The sequence below is a fragment of the Gossypium hirsutum genome, chromosome A03, assembly GCF_007990345.1.
Source record: "Gossypium hirsutum isolate 1008001.06 chromosome A03, Gossypium_hirsutum_v2.1, whole genome shotgun sequence".
In the NCBI taxonomy this organism is placed as follows: domain Eukaryota; kingdom Viridiplantae; phylum Streptophyta; class Magnoliopsida; order Malvales; family Malvaceae; genus Gossypium; species Gossypium hirsutum.
In genome coordinates, this window is record NC_053426.1 from 111,129,633 (window position 1) to 111,146,794 (window position 17,162).

The window sequence follows — 17,162 nt, forward strand, 5'->3', positions numbered from 1 at the left end:
AATTTTCTAATAGATATACTCTTTGATTTTATGTACAATGACTAGCTTGCGCATTTTTTTAGTAGAAGGGTAAAATGCAATCTAACTCCTAGTGTCACGGGCTAAAGTACAAATCCCGTGACACAAGATGAGTCCCATGGAGGTCTATCAATTAGATGGGAAACATTTAGCCCACAAGAACTACCCCAATTCAAAAAAATGTTGGAGAAGCCTGTCAATTGAAGCCTAGTTAACTCGATAATGAAAATATGACAACTTAGACTATTTTTAGTAAATAAGAAAATCATATCTTTTAAATTTAATTTGATATGATGTAATATTGTAAATCTCTAAAATGAAGGAATAGGCTAATCTCATCCGTCAATGTAATTTAATCTTAACCGTAAGTTTTGAGGGAGCTCAACTATAAATAGAGAACCTTTCCTCATTTGCATCTCATCTATTGTATGTTAAATTCTTAAAAATAATAGAATTTTTTGACCATTTACTCAAAACACTTTGTGTGCATTCTTTCTTTGACTTATTGTTATTTATTTGCAGCTTCTTTTGGCACAATCGCTTTCGCTATATAAATTGGTGCCTTCAAAGAATTATAAAGAAATCTCACTTTTGGGAATAAAAACTGACTTAGGTGAATTTGAACAAACGAATCGCCTAAGACCACACGGATCGCGAGACAAAAGATCTAACTCTATGACTTTAGTACAATGACCTCCATGATACTTTTTACTCCATATTAACTTTTTAATGTTTAATTTAGATTTTAGGATTAATTTGATAAAAAATCATAATTAACTAATAATATTAACAATTAACTTTTGTCAAATTAACCCTAAAGTTAAAAAAATTACAACCATCAAACTACATTTAACAAATTAAACATAAAAAAAATTTCACAATTAATATTAAATTTATTCTATTAACAAAATCATGAAATTCAAACCTGAAAATATTAGCAATTAACGCTGGCCAAATCAATCTTTAGAATCCGAATTAAACTCTAAAAAAGTAATATCATTATCTTTGAACACCAAAATGTATAACTTTTCAAAATATAGATATCACATTGGACATAAAAAGAAATACAAGTATCATATTACAAAAGGAGTGTCAATCTCGAGGACCAAATAATGTATTAAGCCTAATCTTCAATAATAATCGTAACGACCTAAAAATAATTGTTTTGGAGCTATGATAATGGAACACAATCATTTTTACAAGTGCAAATAAGACACTGGTTCCCAAACTACTTATGTTCTACTCAAGAAAAACTTGAACTTGACTCAATAATTATCGAGCCAAGCTCAAACTATTGGTCAAGCTGAATTTGAGGCTTCGTAATACTCAGCTTCCCAAACTACTTATGTTCGAAGAAAAACTTGAACTCGACTCAATAATTATCAAGCCAAGCTCGAACTATTGGACAATCTGAATTTGAGCTCAGTTATACTCAGCTCAAACAACTTACAAGCCTTATCAAGCTTTCATTTTTAATATATTTATATTATTAAACTACATTATTGCCCATAATATATATCCATTATTAACACTAAGTTTGATTTGAACTTGAATACAAAAATTTATATCTTGGGCCAAGCTCGAGCTTAAAAATAGATGTTCGACAAAGCTCGAGCAGAGTATTGAGCACTGAATTTCGAGTCAAGCTTGAGCTCGGCTCAGCTCAGCTCAATTACACCCCTAATCATTCTCACTGATTAATGCTTCCTATCTTCAACAAAAAACTTTTCTAGCTTGATAGAACAGTACACAAAGTAATCCAAAAGAGAATCTGGGTACACTGGGAAGATTGCATCGGTAACATCAGTTTTATAGTTTTAGGGACTCCAGTTTCACTACCATGATACCAACTAAAGGATGAACAATTTGTGCACCGATTAACATTATATACACCAGAGAGGGCGAAAAGCTTTACAGTAGATTCTGGTTACGCACCGTTTCATCGTTCATGATTTCAGAATTCTTTCTATGGCAGCTATATAGTACTCCTTTGGCATGGTACCAACAACAGACTCTTTCCTCTCTCCATTTTTGAACAGTAACACCACCGGTACGGCCATAATGTTATAAACCTCTGCAACTGGAAAGTCAGTGTCAGTATTGAGAATAAAGCAGCTCACTCTACCAGCATATTCACTTGCAATCTCATCGATAATGCGGTGGACCATCATACAAGGACCACACCAGCTCGCATAAAACTCGACAAGAACAGGGGCATCACTATTCATTACCGATTTCTCCCATGTGTCTTCAGTAACCACAGCAGCTACACGACATTAATGAAAAAGACTATCATTGAATATAGACACACATGCTCTATGAAAATTGCTCTTAATACATGAGAAAAAAAATTGATCAATGTTCCAGTGCACAACAACAAACAAGTTTTTTCAGCTGATAGATCACATTCGTTTTACGAATTAAGCACCTTTCAGAACATCAAATTCACCTGCAAGATCATAGTGATTGTTACGGTATGTGAAAATTTTGCCGGAATCTAATCTACCAGGATCGACATGAACAACATTTTAACAGAATTGTTCTGCATTAAACTTTCCTAAAATTGAATGAAATCAGTTGAATCGCTCTTCTATTGCTTCGGTCCGTAAACCCTAAAGGACCAAACATGTTAGAACATCTAATTTCCAACCAAAAAGACCAAAACATTGGCAAAAAAGTGATCTTTGGTTCTCATAGTTCTAACAAAAATCCTTTCTGAAAAAGGTAACTTTTTAACCTTTTAATGCTAATTCAAAAGCACTAATCCTTCAAAGTTCAAACTATTTCTTAGACTTGGTAGCTAGCTGCTACAATTATATCACTAACTGAGCGTCTTAACACATAATTACACACCCTTTTTGATTGCTTTAAGCTAATAGATTTTGCAAATTCCCGGAAAATATTTGCCTCTTTTCTTTTCTCATGTTTCTGCGCAACCAAACAATTAGAAGCTAGTTGCTACGATTACGACCAATTTGACCGATTCTAACACACATGCAAACCCCTTCTGATTGCTTTAAGCTAAATTTTCCAAATTCCCGGAAATTTTTTGCCTGTTTTCTTTATCAGGTTTCTGGGCAACCAAACAATCAAACAACACTAGATAAGCCATAAAATCACCCCCCCAAAAAGAAAATCAAAATCAAAACCCAGAAAGTCAAACAGTATTATATAATGGAACAAAGAGAAAGAGATTACCTTTGGGGTCATGGGCAAAAAGGGTTTTGAGAGTGATAGAAGTCGCATTGCGACGAAGCTTAAAGGACCCATTTTTCAAAGGAAATGAGATGTTCAAAGAGTTGGGATTAGAGGAAAAATGAGAAGAAATGGCGCGTGGGTGAGCAAGTTTGGTAGCCAAATGAGATGATGGAGTAACCGAAGTAGAAGAAGAAGCCATTGGAGAACAGAAAAATGACGAAAAGAGAGGTCTTTTAACTGAGAAATTAAATGATTTTTTGTACAAAATAGAAGTGTACCTTAAATGCCGAGCCCCATTGGATATGGTGTTAGTGGGTATGGTAGGGATGGGCCTAATGGGCCCACTGTTAATCATTAGCAAATGCATGACATATTTAAACTCGAGGAATTTGATGTTTTAGGTTCCAACTCTCGTTTTTATTAAATTATGTATTAGTAAATATTAAAGGCTAAATTTGTTATTGTCCTAACTTTAGAACTATTACGTTATCTTTCCATCGTCCAAATAACAAAACTAAATAAAATAACGAGGTAAACTAGGTAACTCTTTCAAAAACACCTTAGAAAATCCCTCACGGTACAAAATATTTTGAACTCTCAACTCCTTACTTCCAAAATTCAGCACATAGGCTAAGTAAACTTCGCAACTTTTACTCAAAAACTTCTCAACCTTAGTCGCTGAAACCACATTAGAGAGAAATTCGGTTCTCTCTCCAACGACCACAATCTCTGATCCATCCTCAACTTTCAAAGTGATTCGCTTCGAATCAAAATCTATTTTCACCTTGAGAAAATATAGACACAGAATATAAACTTGAACTTGGATTGGATAAAAATATAGATCCAACTTTATTTTTTGAATTCATATTTTTACTCAAACTCTTTCACTATTCATATAAATTTTGGACTTCGGCCTAACCTTAGAAAAGCCTACAAACAAAAACGTGGATTTTTTGGGATTTTCTGGGTTCACTTTCACTAACCAAACATCATGTTCTTTCTCTTGCAAATTTTATTCTTTGGTACTAATCGAATTAAAAAGTAGAAAAGTAAGGAACATCCACGTCAGTAGGATAAAGGGCTTTTTGAAAGATGAGGCTTTGATTTTGCCACCTGTTTCAGTTCAGTACAAGATTAGAACATGTCTAGCACCAAGACAAAAAGTACAAAAGCTAAACGTGCACGTCTTTTGTTCTTTCTTTTAAGGTTGTTCTTCTGCACATCTCAAACCTAATGTTTTAATCCATCTTTAAGTCACCCATTTTCCAGTTACTTGTACCCATTTAAATTAAATAAATTATTAAAAATTATAAAATTCAGTTTAATTGTTGATTTTTTAGTTCTGAGTTAATCAATTTTTTGTCCTCTTTTAAATCAATGTACAAGTTAGTTTTAAATTCAACTGATCTATCTGACTAATCTAATTTGATTTCAATAGAAATGATTCTAATAACCGGATTGATAGTTAAATAATTTAATAATTCAAAAAAATAAATAAAAAAGTTTATAAAACTAATTAGGGGTGAGCGTTTGATCGAAATAAAATGTAAATGAGCTGACGAGTTATATTTTATCATTCTAACTCGATTTGAATTTTTTCGAATTGAGTCGAATAGAACGAAATTCGAGTCGAATCAAGTAAAATTGTTCAAGTTAAATTTAAAACCTAAGCATGTGAAATTAAAATATTGTTACAATATAACTAATTTCATGTTAAAGTACATAAATTCGGAACCATGTATATTTTAAAATTTTTTTAAAGCAAACTAATTAAAAAGAAGAAGAAGATATTTTAGTATTATAAATTTGAATTGCTAATAAACTTATTTAGTTCCAACATTATTATTTTAGAATATTTTTAAAATTTTAACTTTCTTTATATGTTTTTTAGAATTTTTTAAAAAAATTATAATTTAAAAAAAATGAAATTTGAAATTTTTATAAATATTTTGAATTTTAAATTTTATTTTGATTTCTTTTTTATAATTTTTGTTGAGAGAGATAATTTTGCTCATTTTTAAAATTAGCAATAACTACTAATTTATTATTTGAATTGTAAAATTTAACTCGACTGAACTCAAAACTCGAATAACTCAATTCGATTAACTCAAAATTCAAACTTTTTCTCAACTTTTTCAAATCGAATCGAGTCTTGCTCACTCTTAAAACCAATTCAACTGCTAAATTTTTTACTTAGTTTTTGATTTTTTGCTAGTTCTTTGAGAGTCTTGTTCAATTCTCAATCTGTTGGATTGGTCTAGTCTAATTCCAACAACACAAAAAAAAAAAATCCAAATCAATTAACTTCATAAAACCAAAACAAAAAATGGTCAAATCATGGCTTCAATCCCTCTACTTTTCTCAATTTAATATTCATTCTTTAATTGACATAATTTAGTATTCTACTTTGATACTATTATTAATTGGTCCAAATACTTAACACCGTTAATTTAAAATATTGACGTAGATTTCTCTTAAAAGTACGCTCCTCAACACGCACAATTAAAAAAAAAATCAATATTAACACGATGAGTTAAAACAAGTGTTTTTCTTAAACCAGAACGGTTAATGATATTAATTATTTAGGCTAGGTAATGACTTTATAAAGAGTAGAAGGATCAAATTATAAAGTATAGGGACTAAAGAGACCAAATGAGACATAACCAAGGAATATAGAAAGCTCATGAACTTAAGCTTATCTGCTACAAAGATGGAGAATGTGTTCTAAATTTTAAGAGTGAGATTTAATGGAGGTTAAAAACTAACCATGGTTACTTAAAACAGCCAAGTTTTTTTTTCCTACATCCCTTTGTTTGTGTCAAGGTTTATACCATCTGATAGGCAAAACTGAAGATCGAAGCCAATAAAGAAAAATCTAATATACAAAACTAATAGTATGATGTTCATAATATACATCTCAAAAACCCTTTTTGATTCTATACATACAGATGCCTACCCCTTTTGCAGCATCAATACAGATGATCGATGATCGATGCACGCTGCAATCCCCTCGTGTTCGTACCGCCAGCCGAGATTTTCTACCAAGGGCATGTTATTGTTCTTCTCACGCATTGTTTTTTACGTCCCCATGGTCGATTCGCTTTCTCTAGCATCTGTTCAAATTAGGCAACGGAAAACCGATACATATCGGCATTATAATGAGGTTAGCAATAGAAAGAGACAAAACATGTATGTTATACGGGATATGCGTTTTACTGCTATCGCTATGTGAAAATACGGTGCATCGAAAGGAACATCCTAAAACACGACAGCATTTCGATGAATATCCGTATGTCATTATACTATAGTTTCCGAAAGTTTCTAGTTCTTTAGGCTTTTAAAGTTGCAACAAATCTAAAATCAAGGAGCATTACCTGGTTTTTCTGCATTTCCATCATTTCTTCCTGCACCAACCAAAGTATAGTTAAGGAGGGCCGTCTACCCCACGTTTTTTCAATAAAACATGAAGAATCTTAGTTAGCAGATAATAGGAACCTGTTTCTTCAACAATTCTTGGTTCATTTCTTTAAGCTTTGCCACCTCTGCTTCGAGTTCCAATGTATAGGCCTACAAGAAACTCACAACAGTTGATTCAATATATCCACATAAACGAGCTTTATTCATACACAAAACAAAATGGAGGCTAAATGACCCAACTCACCTGCTTGCGAGCTCGTGATCTTGCAGCTGACTCTCTGTTCTTAATCATTCTCCTTTGCCTTCTCTCAACTACTTTCTCCAAATTTGCACTGCATTTTCTTCCTCGGCCAAATATGTAAGGAACTGGTGAAGGCGAAGTGGTATCGGTGCTGTTCTTCGAAACCACATCAGAAGATATCTGGCTTGCGGGTGAGCCTAAACCAACTATCCCTATCCCACCACCCTGCAGTCCTGTGGTCTGAACCAGGTTATTATTCATAGAAGGGTCACCAATTCCAACCACTGAACCCTTAGCACCCGGACTAGCGAGCTGTGTTGCGTTCATAAGGTGCATAGGAGGAGCAAAAGCAACTACTTGTTGCTTGGGAAAGAGTGGCTGTGGCTGCTGTTGCAGCTGTGACGATGATTTGACTCCACTTGCAAACCCATTGTTTGTATTTGCCTGTTGAAACCCAAGAGCTAAAGCCGAGTTGTCAGCAAAGAATCCACCATTGTTCACCATCCCAATCTGTTGCATATCTTCCCTTACAACACCTGCCCTTGCCAAGAACTCCTCAAGCGTCATCGTTCCTAACGTCTGTTGCCTCTGCGGCAAATTCGCTTCTCCACCAGTACTTCCATTGTTACTGCCACCATCACTTTCTTTCATCAAGTACTTCCATACTTCATCGACCGTTTTTTGACTCAAAGTCCTCGGCAATGTCAACGACCCTTGTTTCTGCAAATTCCCACCAGAAACACCTCCTCCTTCACCCGCACTAACCGAAGCCGTCATAGCTGATTGAGTCTCTTCCGCTGTCGATATATTCCTCAACAATTCATCCATATTCATTGACCCAAAATCCTTCCCAAGTCCACCAAAAGTGCTCTGCAACTCATCAAAGGTCAATGAATATATAGATGACTGCCTAACCAATGGCGAATTTGCAACCGGCTTCAACCCGTTGTTCCCATCACCACCAAAGTTCTTGAAATTTAAATGAGATCCCATTTTCCACAACAGCAAAATATTATGGCCACAATTCAAATTGCCCTATAAATTCCATCAACTAAAGTAGATGAGATGATTATGACATTCACTTTCCTTTTCTTTAACTTAAGATCTAATACATGTTCACCAAACAAAGCAAAGTGCAAGCTAATCGTATATATCATTCTCATTATAGTTCCAATTACAGCCATTTTAATACCAAATTCTATTAAACCAAAATTAAATCTAATCATAGCATACAATGAGCAAAACAATAGACCAAAACTTTCATGTTAAAAGCTTGAAATTTTCAACATTCTCTTCAACAAATAGTAGAAAATATACAATTATACATATAAACAAACAAATTTTCTTGTAAATCCATCCAAATTATGCAGATAATAAGGATAAAGCAGAAGGTGTAGATATAATATCCAGATCCGCAAACAATATATTAATCCTAGAGGTAGAAGCTAATTAACACAGAAAAAAAAAATCAAAGCTTTAACAAAATCTAAAACCAACCCAAATTTTTAACCATAAAACCCATCAACAACATGTAAAATGTTAAAAAAAAATCAAACCCAGTAACAAAAAGAAAATCAAATGAAGGAAAATTATATATTTTTTAATTTTTTTTTTAAAAAAGAAGCTAAATTAGCTCAGGTAACAAAATCCCTTCATTAAAACATTCAAAATAGTTTCTTTAATCAAGCAAAACTAAAATTACAAAAAAAGGCAAACAAAAATAACAAAAAAAAATATAAAACAGTAAAGAACAAAGGAAGAAAAAGGGAGAGAAAGGGTAAAGTATAATAGTGATAGAAGAAACGAAAGAGACTGCTTCTTTTGTGTTTTTTTTTTCTTTACCTTTAAATTTTTATTTTTTCGGGTTTAAAATTAAAACCCAGAAAATAAAATAAAAAAATTTGTTGAAAATAGAGAGTGTGTGGTGGTGATGGACTAGAGCGAGCTGAAAATTGTGTCGTTTTTTCTTTGAAGAAAGGGAAAAAAAAATACAGAGGGGAGGCTTTAGCTTTGTGGTGACGACAAGTGTCTATTGTCGCCTCGACACTTAGTCCAAATTTAAGCAGCTTTTTCCCCAGATTTCTGAGAGGATTTAATTGTAATTTTCTATCGTTTGTAAGGTTAAATTATTGTCTTAGTCCCTATATTATGTTCAAATATGATATTAGTTTATATATTTTATTTGAAATAATCTAAATCCTACTCATCCCGAGTAAGTAATACAGTTAATTGTTTTTGGTTAAAATGTTGACGTGGATTTATAATTTTTTTACTAAGTTAATTTAGAGTTGTCCATAAGTCAGATCACTCAAAAAATGAGATAGTTTGGACAAAAATATAATAAAAAAATAGGGTTTGGCAAAAAAATAATATTAGTTTAAAAAATGTGTCGGGCCTCAGATAAATTTTTTCCAAGGTCGGCCCGAATTTTTAATTAAAAAAAGCCCTAGTATTTTTGTTGTTGTTTTTTCATATTTTGCTGTTGTTTTCTCACTTTTTGTAATTATTTTGCTACAAATTTATTATTATGTTGTTAATATTTGGATATTATATAGTACTTGTTTTACTTTTGTACTATTTTAAAAGTATTTGTTTATTAAATTACACTTATCTTAGTTTTATTTAAGTATAAAGACTTTTCTAAATTTATTTTCAATTTGTTGAGAAACATCTATTTTAATATTTTCAGTGTATTTGATGTATTATCTATTTAAAAAAATTATATAAAAAATAAATTTTAAAAAAAATATGAGTCCAAATTTTAGTATTTTTATCAAAATTGGATTTGAGCAGAAATTTAGGCCTATTTTTTGGGAAGGATTGAGCCCGAGATTGATAATTAGGCCTAAATTTTATTAAAACTCGACTTAGTCCATGAACAACTCTAAATTAATTGAATATCAACTGAATCAAAAAAATGACTTGAAAATTTACTATTAAAAAAGTAATAAACCAAATCTTTAGGGATTGAACACCCAAATTTGATGAGGATTTTACATAAATATTTTACCACAAACCTATGATTTAATTGATAAACAAAATATTTATAAATATATATTTATTTAAAATTATTTTTCATCCAAATCATACGTGAGACATAATTTAAATTATACATCTAAATCATCTTCGAGTATATATGTTATAATATTCAAAATTAAAATATAATACTAAATCTCAAATTTAAGCATAGTAGAGGGACTAATATCAGAATTTGACCTGTTTTGTTATAGTATTCGAGTTGGATGAGATTGCTTTAGTGGATGAGATCATGCAACGTGGGCCACTAAAGTTTTGGTTTGAATTTTGACTTTACATTACCGAATTACTTAGAGAAACGTGTGGTTTTCACAGCCGTTGGATCTGCTTTTCCGACAAGATTGATCGATGGTTCCTTTGAGTTAGGAGTAAGATTTTAATTTATCACGTTTTGTTCATATGATAAAAAATTGTGTATATTGACGATGCGATCACAATTTTCAATAATTTATTATTATTTATTTTAAATTTTAATTTGTAAAATTTTTATTTAATATATTAAAAAATTAGTATTCATTATAAATAATATTTGATTAATCTTAAAAAAATATATGAAGTAAAAAATAAATTGAACTATATATTTAAATTTTCAATTAACGTTAATTCTATCGAAAATAATTTCTACTTTACTTCTTTCCGACAAAGAAAATGTATATTGTAAAATAAAAATATTTTATTCAATTGTAGATGTGATATAATTAAAGTGTTTATTAATGATTGTAATTTAAAATGATAAATAAAACAATTAATTATTGTTTTTAATATAATATTATACTCAATAAAACAACTAAAAAGTGATATAATTGGTTCTATTCGATAAAGATATTAAAAGGGCCATTATTCAGATGGGTAATTTGAAAGTGGTCGGAATTTTATACAATAATGAGATGGTAGACTCAATAATCACTATGGTAAGGAGGATTAAAGAGATTATGTGAACTGAAGGGTAATAGAGGGTAAGATTTATTCCTAGATAATGTAACTTAGTTACCGATTATTTAGTCAAGTTGAGCTTAACATGAAGGTCAAGGTTGCAAGTTTTTTATGTAGCACCAATCGAATAGGACAAAATTAGTGGTGTTTTTGCTCAATTTACTTTAATGTAATTTTTTATTTTATTTATAAAAAAAGTGATACAATTGAGATTTTGTCGATGAATTTAATTTGAAATGTATTTGAAATATTGAATAAAATAATTAATTGTTGTTTTTAATACAATAATATTAGTAAATATTTAAAAAAAATTATTTGTTAGTCCAATTTGAATACATACGGTGGTATTCATAACATTCTTTTCAACCCTTAAATAGAATGATAATGTGTTTCAGCGCACTCGAATTCACGTTTTCCTGCACTGACAACAATATTAATATTAATCGAACTAAAACTCAATCGATATTTAAACAGTGGTATTAAATAAAATATACAAAATTAATATATTTTTTTTAAGAATGAAATGGATTTCACATGTCATAGGGTCGCACCATATCATCATCACATGTGTTGCACCAAATGCACATGATTATGATGCAAACTCTGCATGTTTTTTTGAATAAATATAAACTACACAATGCACATAGAAACAGAATAACAATTTTTTTTTTTGGAAATTTAATGTTTTAATTTTAAAATTTATTCATTTTACTTATTTAATTTATAATTAAAATTTAATTCATAATACTATGATTTGATTTATGTAATTTGAATAAGTTTGATCAAATAATATTTAAACTTTAAATCAAAAAATTGAATATTGAAACACTATGTATTTAAATTTAAAGGAGATCTATTAACAAGTATGGGAATTAAAATGTTGAAAATTAGAAAAAAAATAGTTAAAAATACAAGGATTTAAGTCATGATTAAAACATAAAATAATTGTATTATTTCTAGATTTTGGGTTTAATCTTTCTATTTTTATTTAGACGAATGTAGCTTTCATACAATTCAAATTTATAAATGTAAGTACAGATGTTAATATAGTTAAAATTCTTCTATTAAAGTCGATTGAGTCTTAGCTTGATTGGCATGGGCATTATTGTCAATACAAGAAGATGTGGTTTCGAGTGCGCTGAAGCACATTATCTTCCTATTTATGAGTTGGGAGAAGTTATGGGTAATTTTAGACATTCTATAAAAAAAACCAAAGAAAGAGATTAAAATTTAAATATATTTGATTGCTTGTTTAACTTAATGAAGTTTATTAAAATTTAAATAGAATTTATTGTATAATTTATCGTTGTCTAATTTATTTAGATAAAAATTAAATTATCTGCCTTTTCGATTTTTCTAACTTGAATTTTATTTATTTTTGTAATATTTTTAAAATTTTTAGATACATATATTTTTATAATTTATAGTTTATTTTATATTTTAAAATTTTATATAAATACTTTAAAATTTTAAATATTTTATAAGTACCCAGTTGAGAGAAGGTGTCAAGTTCAAGGGGCTAAATGAATATTTGAGCATTGTAATTATAATTAAATATTTTGTAATTTTCCGTAATATATAATAATAATTTAATTATATGTGTTTCAGGATTAAATTATTTAAATGTGTAAGTAATAAGGATTAAATGTGTTAATATGCAAAAGTCCACGTCACTTTTCCTTATAACGGTTGAGTGACTTAAATTTTAACTTGAGGAAACGTTAATGGCTTTAATCCCTAATTTCTAAAACCCTAATTGGCCCACCCTTGCTCTCTGCAACTCGGCATATCGTCATTCGAATTTGTACACTCATTTTTGCAACATCGTCTTTACCATAACATTTATATGTATGTTCAGGTATGATTATCCGAGCTTTTTTTATTTTTTCCCTTTTGTTTACATTCAATTTAGAACACTGGGTAGTTAAGAGATTTTATTAATGCTTTTGCATTTAGTTTAATGATGGGGTCATTCTCAGAATACATTTTTATTGGATTGAGGAAAAAAGGTGAAGATTATGTTTCCATTTCACCACTTAATATTCACAATTATCTGTAACTTGAATTTTCTAATTAGATATCATAGGGGAACCATAGAATCTATATTGGGTTACTGTTCTTTGTTAATTAGATTAATTAGTTAAATATTTTTGAGTGATTTCCGACCCCTTCTAGGTGAAGTTTTCGAAGTATTAGTTTGCTCAGAGCCAGTGGAGCCTTCAACATGTCTGGTAATGTCCTTGGTCTGGGTTTTGTCTCCCAACTCCGTTGAGAACCATGCAGGATTCGCGGAGTGGGGGTGCCTTGTCTGATTGTGCCGATAACCTGATCAAGTTGATCAAGTGAATCCCATGAGGCTCTCGATGGAATCAGGAGACAAAACCTCGAGCTGGGACAATACTAGACGTGTTGAGGGGTTTGCTGGCTTTGGGTGAGCTACACTTAGTAGACTTCTGTAAAAGAAGTCGGAAATCTCTCAACAAATATATATCTAATTAAACTGCATAGGTAACAGGTTGAACAAAATTTCTCTGTTGATAGCTACTGGTGTTTGTGCCTTGTAATTGCTAGACTTAGGCCATATTTTTTGTTTCTAAATCCAATTTGCAGTATGCCTTATGCATTATCTATTTTACTCAGATTGGTGTCCACCTACAGAAGTAGGCATATTTCCGAAAGTTTGCCGTTGTTTCAAGCTCGTCGCACCTTGTTTTCAACATCCGTGAATGTTCTTCAACGCACATCAGATGAAGACGGTGACAAGAGGATCGATTTCGATCGTCTATTCAAATCCTGCAACCGGTTGCACCTTGCCAAGCTCCTCCATGCCCTTGTTGTTGTTGCGGGGAAAGCTCGAAGCATCTTTTTTTCTGCCAAGCTTGTTAATGTTTATGCCTACCTTGGCGATGTCTCATTCTCGCGCCGCACATTTGATCAAATACCCAACAAAGATGTTTATACCTGGAATTCAATGGTTTCTGCTTATGTTCGAACGGGTCATTTTCGGGAAGCTGTAGATTGTTTCTATCAGTTTTTCTTGACCTCTGGTCTTCGACCTGATTTCTACACTTTTGCTCCCGTGCTAAAAGCTTGTAAAAATCCACTCGATGGGATGAGGATACATTGCTTGGTCCTAAAACTGGGCTTTGAATGGGATGTCTTTGTCACCGCTTCCTTGGTTCACATGTATACCCGATTCAGAGCTTTAGGCAATGCTCGTAAATTATTTGATGATATGCCAGTACGAGATATGGGTTCTTGGAATGCAATGATTTCTGGATACTGTCAAAACAGCAATGCTGCGGAGGCATTAGATGTTTTGAATGAGATGAGATCAGAAGGGGTACTGATGGATCCGGTTACTATAGTTAGCATTCTTCCTATTTGTGCACAGTTAGACGATATTTTAAATGGAATGTCGATTCATGTATATTCTATAAAACGTGGGTTGGAGTATGATTTGTTCGTATCTAATGCTTTGATTAACATGTACGCGAAATTTGGTGAGCTGGCAATTGCGCAGAAGGCTTTTGATAACATGGTAGTAAGGGATGTGGTCTCTTGGAACTCGATAACCTCTGCTTACGAGCAGAATGATGATCCGACCAGGGCGCTAGCTTTATTCTACGACATGCAACTAAGTGGAATTAGTCCTGATTACCTGACACTGGTGAGTCTATCATCTATCGTTGCTCAATTAGGTGATTCTTGGAATGGTAAGTCCGTCCATGGATTTGTCATGAGGAGAGGTTGGATTCTGAAAGATGTCATCTCCGGAAATTCAGTGGTGGACATGTACAGTAAACTTGGTGATATGAGTTCTGCAGGTGCAGTTTTTGAAGCCCTTCCGGTTAAAGACGTGGTATCTTGGAACACTTTAATCACCGGTTACACTCAGAATGGTTTGGCAAGCGAGGCAATCGAAGTATTCGACATGATGCAAAAGGAAATAGCACCGAATCAAGCGACTTGGGTCAGCATTTTACCTGCTTATTCCAATATAGGCGCCTTGCAACAAGGGATGCGGGTTCACGGACTGTTGGTTAAGTCATCGCTCTATCTGGATATCTTTGTCGGAACCTGCCTCATTGACATGTATGGGAAATGTGGGAAATTAGATGATGCTATGTCCTTGTTCTATGAAGTACCGAAAATGACATCTGTCCCCTGGAATGCCATAATATCTTGTCACGGAATTCACGGGCATGCTGAGAAAGCTCTAAAACTATTTAGAGAAATGCGAGAAGAGAGAGTGAAGCCAGACCACGTAACTTTTGTATCACTGCTCTCAGCTTGTAGCCATTCAGGTTTAGTTGAAGAGGGTCAGTGGTGCTTTAATGTGATGCGGGAAGAATACGGGATTGAGCCTATTTTGAAGCATTATGGTTGCATGGTAGATATGTTCGGTCGAGCTGGGCATCTAGAGAAGGCATATAATTTTATAAAAGACATGCCAGTAAAACCCGATGCATCTGTTTGGGGTGCCCTTCTTGGTGCTTGTAGAATACATGGAAACATCGATTTGGGCGCTTTTGCATCCGAACGTTTGTTTGAAGTGGATTCCGAGAATGTCGGGTACTATGTTCTGATGTCTAACATTTATGCGAATATTGGGAAATGGGAAGGAGTAGATAAAGTAAGAACACTAGCCAGAGATATGGGATTGAGGAAAACTCCTGGATGGAGCTCGATTGAGGCGAATAACAAGGTCGATGTCTTTTATACTGGAAATCAAAGCCATCCGAAATGCGAGGAGATATACAAGGAGTTGAGGAATTTGAATGCTAAAATGAAAAGTCTAGGCTATGTTCCAGACTACAGTTTCGTTTTGCAGGATGTCGAAGAAGATGAGAAGGAGCATATCCTTATGAGTCATAGCGAGAGATTGGCGATTGCATTCGGGATTATCAGTACCCCTCCTAAAACTCCTATTCGAATATTCAAGAACCTGAGAGTTTGTGGTGATTGTCACAACGCAACCAAGTACATATCTAAAATCACTGAGAGAGAGATCATCGTACGGGATTCCAACCGTTTTCATCATTTCAAAGACGGGGTTTGCTCTTGCAGTGACTATTGGTAAACATGAATTCGAGAAACAACAAGAACGGAGTACACTCTATAAAGCTTAAGCCGTTGAGCCGGAACTTGGATTGATTATCATTAAACCATACTTCCGGCTTGAGTTGCACTTTATCAGACAACAAGATGTACTCATTCAAATCTGCTTTACTGAGAGAGACCATCAAGCCTGGTTCGAGCCATTTTTCGTCATCATGAAAATGGGGTTGGCTCTTTATATGCTCAGGCAGTTGAACCGGAGCTTGGATTGATTACCGGTGAACCATACTTTCAGGATGATGTACCCATTCAAATCTGCAAACCGATATGACTTAATAGAAAACCTCATCATTTTTGCCATTCTCTGAAGTCTAATTACTTTGTGCTTTCTTTCAACATGTCTGATTAATGTGTTTTATATTTATATATAAATTTTGATACGTAAATAATTTGTATTTGGTTAAAATTCTGGTCGGGTTGGTTGGAATGGGAACTGGCTGGATTATTGGTCCAGAGGACATTGAGCTGATTGATCCAAGAATCGGTATGGAACAGTTGAACCCAACAAAAAGCTCATTGAATTGGACCTTTGAATTGGATTTTTAATAAATTTTGTGAAATTTTTAATGATTTATTAATCGAACCGGTTGAATTAGTTGGACTAATAAACTGGTGGTCGAATTAGTCTAATGCTAAAAACATTTGTTAAAATATGTCATAAGTCATTATAGTTTTTGTAAATTTAGAAGTTAGTATTTTCAGATTTCAAAATTCAAGTCTAACCGTTAACATTGTTAAAATTGTTTTGTTAAATTAATTCAGGTATATTGTATCGTCATTTTTTAGTTACATGGCAACGAGTATATATATTTTTATCGCACCAACCGATTTTAGTATATATATTTTTATCGCACCAACCGATTTTAAAAAATATATATAACAATGTAAATAATTGGATTTAAATTTTGAAATTTGAAAAGTAAAGATTAAATTCTTAAAAAAAAAGTAAAGAGATTAAATTTTAAATTTATGAAAAGTACAAAGACTTGTGACATATTTTTAACTTTTGTATTATATAAATTTTGAAATATTCTTTTACTATTTTTTTTTTTGGTGATTTTAGTCTTTGCGTTGTAATTTGATATTTTTAGATGATTAAAATTTGTTATTAATCAATATATATAATTTGTAAATTTAGTCCTTATATATATATTTTTTTAAAATTTGAAATCTTAATCTTGTTTCAAATAGTATAAGT

The 17,162-nt window shown here is 32.2% G+C and overlaps 3 protein-coding genes across 7 annotated transcripts; 1 reads left to right on the plus strand and 2 right to left on the minus strand.

Annotated features, from left to right (window-relative positions):
- Positions 1-1,536: 1,536 nt before the first annotated feature.
- Positions 1,537-3,994, minus strand: LOC107934995 (thioredoxin M3, chloroplastic). 3 transcript variants are annotated; one of them, XM_016867521.2, is made up of 4 exons: positions 3,217-3,994; positions 2,447-2,467; positions 2,250-2,284; positions 1,537-2,098 (listed from the first exon to the last, which is right to left on the minus strand). In XM_016867521.2, the coding sequence occupies exons 1-4, from the start codon at positions 3,581-3,583 to the stop codon at positions 1,994-1,996; spliced, it is 528 nt and encodes a 175-aa protein (XP_016723010.1). In that variant the 5' UTR covers positions 3,584-3,994; the 3' UTR covers positions 1,537-1,993. The 3 variants fall into 3 exon arrangements, with proteins under 3 accessions (XP_016723010.1, XP_016723008.2, XP_016723009.2); XM_016867519.2 differs by having other exon boundaries at positions 1,537-2,284; positions 3,217-3,919; XM_016867520.2 differs by lacking the exon at positions 2,447-2,467 and having other exon boundaries at positions 1,537-2,284; positions 3,217-3,654.
- A 2,086-nt stretch (positions 3,995-6,080) lies between these two features.
- LOC107935027 (ABSCISIC ACID-INSENSITIVE 5-like protein 7) lies at positions 6,081-8,938 on the minus strand. 2 transcript variants are annotated; one of them, XM_041102292.1, is made up of 5 exons: positions 8,717-8,938; positions 6,878-7,909; positions 6,712-6,783; positions 6,591-6,620; positions 6,081-6,329 (listed from the first exon to the last, which is right to left on the minus strand). In XM_041102292.1, exons 2-5 carry the CDS (start codon positions 7,865-7,867, stop codon positions 6,255-6,257), a joined length of 1,167 nt encoding a protein of 388 aa, XP_040958226.1. In that variant the 5' UTR covers positions 7,868-7,909; positions 8,717-8,938; the 3' UTR covers positions 6,081-6,254. The 2 variants fall into 2 exon arrangements, with proteins under 2 accessions (XP_040958226.1, XP_016723047.2); XM_016867558.2 differs by having other exon boundaries at positions 6,878-8,911.
- A 3,606-nt stretch (positions 8,939-12,544) lies between these two features.
- On the plus strand, positions 12,545-16,264 carry LOC107935039 (pentatricopeptide repeat-containing protein At4g33990). Of its 2 annotated transcripts, none has more exons than XM_016867573.2 (2): positions 12,545-12,701; positions 13,484-16,264. In XM_016867573.2, exons 1-2 carry the CDS (start codon positions 12,694-12,696, stop codon positions 15,924-15,926), a joined length of 2,451 nt encoding a protein of 816 aa, XP_016723062.2. In that variant the 5' UTR covers positions 12,545-12,693; the 3' UTR covers positions 15,927-16,264. The 2 variants fall into 2 exon arrangements, with proteins under 2 accessions (XP_016723062.2, XP_040958235.1); XM_041102301.1 differs by lacking the exon at positions 12,545-12,701 and adding an exon at positions 12,942-13,351.
- Positions 16,265-17,162: the final 898 nt, after the last annotated feature.